General features: G+C 40.8%; 1 protein-coding gene across 1 annotated transcript in view; it reads right to left on the reverse strand.

Annotated features, from left to right (window-relative positions):
- The window catches only part of LOC126456756 (putative E3 ubiquitin-protein ligase UNKL), a 264897-nt gene extending 260785 nt beyond the window's left edge, over positions 1-4112 (reverse strand). The window contains exons 1-3 of the mRNA XM_050092503.1: positions 3994-4112; positions 3686-3895; positions 3236-3422 (exon numbers count right to left, since the gene is read on the reverse strand). Of these exons, the coding sequence (XP_049948460.1) occupies positions 3236-3422; positions 3686-3895; positions 3994-4052 (456 nt within the window). The 5' untranslated portion in view covers positions 4053-4112. The remainder of the gene's footprint in view (positions 1-3235; positions 3423-3685; positions 3896-3993) is intronic.
- Between the last annotated feature and the right edge of the window lie 3164 nt (positions 4113-7276).

Here is a 7276-nt window from a genome sequence, read left to right on the forward strand (position 1 = left end):
AGCATAGCGAACGAATTATTGTGGCCAAGATAGACACGAAGCCCACACCTACTACAGTAGTACAAGTTTATATGCCAACTAGCTCTGCACATGATGAAGAAATTGAAGAAATGTATGATGAGATAAAAGAAATTATTCAGGTAGTGAAGGGACACGAAAATTTAATAGTCTTGGGTGACTGGAATTCGAGAGTAGGAAAAGGGAGAGAAGGAAACATAGTGGGTGAATATGGATTGGGGGGAAGGAATGAAAGAGGAAGCCGCCTTGTAGAATTTTGCACAGAGCATAACTTAGTCATAGCTAACACTTAGTTCAAGAATCATGAAAGAAGGCTGTATACATGGAAGAATCCTGGAGATACTAGAAGGTATCAGATAGATTATATGATGGTAAGACAGAGATTTAGAAACCAGGTTTTAAATTGTAAGACATTTGCAGGGGCAGATGTGGACTCTGACCACAAGCTATTGGTTGTGAACTGTAGATTGAAACTGAAGAAACTACAAAAAGGTGGGAATTTAAGGAGATGGGACCTGGATAAACTGACTAAACCAGAAGTTGTACAGAGTTTCAGGGAGAGCATAAGGGAACAATTGAGAGGAATGGGGGAAAGAAGTACAGTAGACGAAGAATGGGTAGCTCTGAGGGATGAAGTAGTGAAGGCAGCAGAGGATCAAGTAGGTAAAAAGACGAGGGCTAGTAGAAATTGTTGGGTAACAGAAGAAATATTGAATTTAATTGATGAAAGGAAAAAATATAAAAATGCAGTAATGAAGCAGGCAAAAAGGAATACAGACGTCTCAAAAATGAGATCGCCAGCAAGTGTAAAATGGCTAAGCAGGGATGGCTAGAGGACAAATGTAAGGATGTAGAGTGTTATCTCACTAGGGGTAAGATAGATACTGCCTACAGGAAAATTAAAGAGACCTTTGGAGAAAAGAGAACCACTTGTATGAATATCAAGAGCTCAGATGGAAACCCAGTTCTAAGCAAAGAAGGGAAAGCAGAAAGGTGGAAGCAGTATATAGAGGGTCTATACAAGGGTGATGTACTTAAGGACAAAATAATGGAAATGGAAGAGGATGTAGATGAAGATGAAATGGGAGATTTGCTAATGCGTGAAGAGTTTGACAGAGCACTGAAAGACCTGAGTCGATACACGGTCTCAGGAGTAGACAACATTCCATTAGAACTACTGATGGCCTTGGGAGAGCAAAACTCTATCATCTAGTGAGCAAGATGTATGAGACAGGCAAAATACCCTCAGACTTCAAGAAGAATATAATAATTCCAATCCCAAAGAAAGCAGGTGTTGACAGTTGTGAAAATTACCGAACTATCAGTTTAATAAGTGACAGCTGCAAAATACTAACGCGAATTCTTTACAGATGAATGGAAAAACTGGTAGAAGCCGACCTCGGGGAAGAACAGTTTGGATTCCGTAGAAATATTGGAACGCGTGAGGCAATACTGACCTTAAGACTTACCTTACAAGAAAGATTAAGGAAAGGCAAACCTACGTTTCTAGCATTTGTAGACTTAGAGAAATGCTTTTGACAATGTTGACTGGAATACTCTCTTTTAAATTCTAAAGGTGGCAGGGGTAAAATACAGGGTGCGAAAGGCCATTTACAATTTGTACAGAAAGCAGATGGCACTTACAAGAGTCGAGGGGCATGACAGGGAAGCAGTGGTTGGGAAGGGAGCGAGACAGGGTTGTAGCCTCTCCCCGATGTTATTCAATCTGTATATTGAGCAAGCAGTAAAGGAAACAAAAGAAAAATTCGGAGTAGGTATTAAAATCCATGGAGAAGAAATAAAAACTTTGTGGTTCGCCGATGACATTTGAATTCTATCAGAGACAGCAAAAGACTTGGAAGAGCAGTTGAACGGGATGGACAGTGTCTTGAAAGGAGGATATAAGATGAACATCAACAAAAGCAAAACAAGGATAATGGAATGTAGTCGAATGAAGTCAGGTGATGCTGAGGGAAGTAGATTAGGAAATGAGACACTTAAAGTAGTAAAGGAGTTTTGCTATTTGGGGGGGCAAAATAACTGATGATGGTCAAAGTGGGGAGGATATAAAATGTAGACTGGTAATGGCAAGGAAGGCGTTTCTGAAGAAGAGAAATTTGTTAACATCGAGTATAGATTTAAGAGTCAGGAAGTTGTTTCTGAAAGTGTTTGTATGGAGTGTAGCCATGTACGGAAGTGAAACATGGACGGTAAATAGTTTGGACAAGAAGAATGCTGAAGATTAGATGGGTAAATCACATAACTAATGATGAAGTATTGTATAGAATTGGGGAGAAGAGGAGTATGTGGCACAACTTGACTAGAAGAAGAGATCAGTTGGTAGCACATGGTCTGAGGCATCAAGGTATCACAAATTTAGCATTGGAGGGCAACGTGGAGGGTAAAAATCGTAAAGGGAGACCAAGAGATGAATACACTAAGCAGATTCAGAAGGATGTGGGTTACAGTAAGTACTGGGAGATGAAGAAGCTTGCACAGGATAGGGTAGCATGGAGAGCTGCATCAAACCAGTCTCAGGACTGAAGATCACAACAACAACATGTTGTAACTGTTTAATATCATCTAGACATTTTTACTCAAAAAAGAAAATACATCTGACTCTTCTGAAGCTTAATTACATATGAGGAACTTATATGAAAATGCTGTTCTTGGTTTCAGTGTGGGAGACCATATATTTCCACCTGTCAATTTCAATTTGCAGAAATGTTGCAGTCTTGCTGTTGATGTTTATTGGCCGCATAAATCTATTTACTGGAAGGGAGGAGGGGGGGGGGGGCGTGTGGAGCAACTGCTTTACTGTCCTCCCCCTTTTACTACATTAACAAACTTATGAGTCTGTAACTGTAGCTTAATTATCATACTGAAATCCTGTCCTGCTGTTTAAATGCGCAAGTGCTGATGGGCAGTTCTTGCTCTAAGGATAGTAAGCCAGTTCCAAAATTTACATTGAGTTGAGATGTACTTTCATAATTTATTTATGCCAGCATAAATGGTACAGTATTAAGTGAAATTCTTCACAAAACTTCTGATCTGTTAAATAACTGGTAATTGAAATGACTAGCTCAATCCCTAATAAATAATCTTAAATCTATCAAATCTAACTTATCAAACGCATTTCTAATTCTTACTGGGTTTGACAGTTAAAGTAAGCGTAAAAGTAAACAAAATGAACTGAGAACGGTGATAGGGAACTCACCTTAAGCTCATTAATATCGTACACTGGGGGCCTTAGGTCATGATTACCATGAGCAAACGCGCAATGTGGTCCGTTTTTCACACAAAATCCTCGTGAATCCGTATCATGAACGCACATACATGTCTTGTAATATCTCAGGTGATAGCGTCTTTCTGTATCACCTGCTGTGCGGTGTAAAAACTGACAACTGAAAACAATAAATAATAATCCAGGATCGCATTCCATGCAAATATGTATAGATCAATAACATTTGCTGTATTTTATCATGCACAAATGACAGAAACTAATCCGAAATGGTTGTTAATATTTTTAATGAAAAAGAACTAACAATTTTATAACGTAACGTGCTTAGATGAAATGCAAAGGCGTTACGTGATGGTCGACGAAATGCGTATAAAAATAAAGAGGTATTTAAAGATTCAAATATAAAAACTACTGGTTTGAACTTACTCATCTCCTTCGGGGCACTGTCCTGTCGTTTCATCAAACTTCGTGCAGTAATTATCAGCACTATAATTAAAAGTTCCATCTCGTCTTCTAACGGGTCTCCTCCGCCGCTGATTCATAAAATGCCAATGAAAACAAGTGAAAGGTCTGTGTTGGGTACATTTATGCTGAAGAAACAATGGACACTGTTCCACACGAAACTCCTTCAAATATCTGTAAAAGGAAGAAAAATCATCTTCATCCTTATCGGTGAACTTTTATAGTGCAAACGCCCTCCAGAAAACACTCGACACTTCAATCCCGGAACTTACGAGTAATGATTCGGCTTTTCTGTTGGAGTTGTCAACAAAGTTTTTGATTCAGACTGCATTTTGTGATGCTAACACACTGCGCATCATTACTGCGCACGGAACGCTGCGTCTGACAGGACGCGCTTATTGGTAAGTGTGTGTGGACTTCGCTTGCTACCCCATTGGAGATTGAAGTCACGTGGAAGAGGCCAGATCGAAGAAATCAGTGGAATGGAGGCCGTTACGAAAGCGAATGTGAGACAAGAGAAAGAAAAGTTTGTGTTGGATGCTTTCGTAGATTCATACACTACCTACGTGAAACGATTTATCAACCGCTAAACATCGAGGAACACGCCAGGCCGTTTACACCACATAAAATTCAAATGGGAAAGTGTCAGGTAACGAGGATTATCAACTTGTGACAATGTTGCTTGACATTCTGATGAAACCAGGATCTAACACGACATTCAACGTCTGTATGAATAGAGCAAGTTTTAAATTTATCGTTCGTTACACATCTCGCAGTTTGATTTCTTTTGTTTCACACATTGAAGTTAAGGATATTAATCACATAATCTTCAGTACTGTATTAAGAACGCGTCGTACAATTTTGCAAAAGTTGTGTGAATTCCAATATCCCGCTAGCTGTCAATCAATCACTAAAATTGCTATAAATGTAACAAATTGCGGATTTAGTGTCGTGTAACTCTCTTCGCCACTTACACCTTGCTGCTTGTGTTAGAGATACGTGGGGATTTTCTGGACAGTCCACCATGTAAATATTCTAGTTATTCTTTTCTGTCCGCCTTAAAAAGTATATTCATAAGATTTCAAAGTGGTGCAGAGAAGACAACATGCGTTAAATGTTCGGGAATACAAAATTGTGCATGCCACAAAATGCAGAAACGTATAATAAGAGTGCAATTTCAGTAAATCGTAGATGTATCCTGTGAACTAATAAAAATATCTGCGTGTTACAGTTCGTACAGATATGAAATGGAATGATGGCATACACACTTATGTGACCTAACCTAGAATATTCCTAAATTGTGTGTGGCCCGCACCCAATACGAATAATGCAAAATATTGACAGTAGGATTGCCCATGCAGCATCACGTAAATGCTGAAGAAACTGAACTGGCAGATGCTTGAAGGTTATATAGTAATGGTGGGAGTGATATATAATTTTGTTGTAAATAACAGATAGCTTTTATTCACTCTTACATAAGATACAGTAGGAAAGAGAGCCAACAACAGTGTAACCATGCCAACTGAAGCAAAAAAGAAGTGACATCCTGCTATATGGGGAACTTGCACTAGATTCGTCTGCCAGTTCCCGTGAAAATGTTTGTTGCAGGTGTGGGCTGCTCCCGTTCTGCGGGTGTCATTTCGGTGTCCTCTATTGGTACCGAAGTTGAGCAAAACTGTATGTTGAAATGTCACCCTCCACAATGAAGTGCAATTTGACAGGCTGAGTAAGGAGTGTGCCGTTGCAGCTGTACACAGGTTTGAGCCACATTGTTGAAACTGCCACCTGTTTGCAGATCTTGTCAATTTTGAAATGGTGGCTTATACTTGAGACTGCTCTGTAAAGTCCAGAGTAGAGCGAAAGAAGCAATGGGCATATTGCATCACACCTGAGCAACACCTGGAATGTTTTCTGCTGATCTTTGCACACGAATATCTTCAGGTCTCCATTTCTGGCAGTATTGGTAGGCTCAGTTTTCCTCATTCCAGTTCCAGTTTCTGCCAGCTGTGTTTGTAGCTCGAGAATGACCAGCTCAGAACACTGGCTCAATTAATCCTCCTGGCATCCACAGCTGCTCGCTGTAGACTAACTGTACAGGAGAGTGTTGTATGTCTGCCTTCATTGTTCTCAATTGGAGTGTGACCAGGGGCAATGAGGGGTTAGGCCTACACATTAGGTTAGTTGCAGGCAGTTACACCACTCCACCATCCTGTTGCTGGTGGCAAGTACATCGGAGTGCGGGCTTGGATGCAGTCTCACGGTAGTAACAGTTTGTGGGAAAACTGGCTTTTCAAATTGCCTCCCTCAGTCTGTGGTTACATTATGCAGAATGCCAAACCTGGAGAACTGTGAGTGTACTATTGCTCAACTGGCACGTATGTTCTGGATTGTGGCAACTTCTGGCCACCTGTTAAAACTATTGATCACTGTCAGTGAATAGTGTCGTCCCAAAGAATACAGCAACTGGTCCACGGTGTCCACTTGCATATGCAACTCTTGCTGACAGTGTTGGAAATGGAGTGATCGGAACGAAGATTTACCTGCCAATCTTATTACACTGGCATGAATAGACATGCACGTGCTTGCACACAACAATCTTTTTGATCTCTGGGCCACGCATCATTGTCGGATACTAACTTATGTGCAACTCAGATTCCTGGGAGGACCAGGTTACGCAGTGTGTCGAAAGCCTCACAGTGATGTTGTTCTGGTATGTAGGGTTGCTGCACCCCAACCCCTTTGCTACATCACACCAAATTCCGTCCAGCAGATTTGGAGGTGATACACATCTGAGCTGCAGAGCTATTCACTGCTCTTGTGCAAGACTGCATAACAGAGGAGGTTCCTGTTACTTAGACACCTACTCTACCCAGTGAATGGAGTTTAAATTGGTGCAATTCTGAGATACTCAGTCTGTGATGAGGTGTTTTTTTTTTTTTTTTTTTTAAAAAAAAGCACATTAGTTGTGAACTGTGTGATATATTTGGCGTGACTTCACTGTTGTTGTGAGCCAAGGTCTGTCTCTCTCTGAAAGATAGCTGCTTGGCCCATACAAAATCTGAAGTGTCCCCCTTCAACAGATGCTTGGAAATGGTTCTTAGCGAAGTAAATAACAAACAACTCACGGTCAGTAGCAATCCATTTTTGCTGCTTCATTAAGTTTTTAAAAAGGAATGCAAGCGCCTGCCATTTGCCATCCACTCCTTTACCAAAGAGCTGTGTCTGTTGCTGTTTGGCTCACATTGACCAAAAGCACGTAAATGTTGTCTCGGCAGCAATGTCTGTGACAGACGTTTCTTTAGGTCGTGGAAAGCTGCTTTTTCCCCTGGACTCCACGGTATTTTAAGATACCAGTAGTATATTTAGCATTGAGTAGTACTGAGAGTGGCTACTCAGTGGCAGCCAGAGTGCATCAGTGGGTCCTCTCATCAGTTTTGGGAAGGGGTACCTGTTGTGCTGCTTTTGCCCACTCATATGATGGTGAGAAGCCTGTGCTGGAGACAGTATCCCAGGAATTTAACCACGCATCACCAAGGCAGATATGATGTCGAATAG

Source organism: Schistocerca serialis, chromosome 2, assembly GCF_023864345.2.
Source record: "Schistocerca serialis cubense isolate TAMUIC-IGC-003099 chromosome 2, iqSchSeri2.2, whole genome shotgun sequence".
In the NCBI taxonomy this organism is placed as follows: Eukaryota; Metazoa; Arthropoda; class Insecta; order Orthoptera; family Acrididae; genus Schistocerca; species Schistocerca serialis.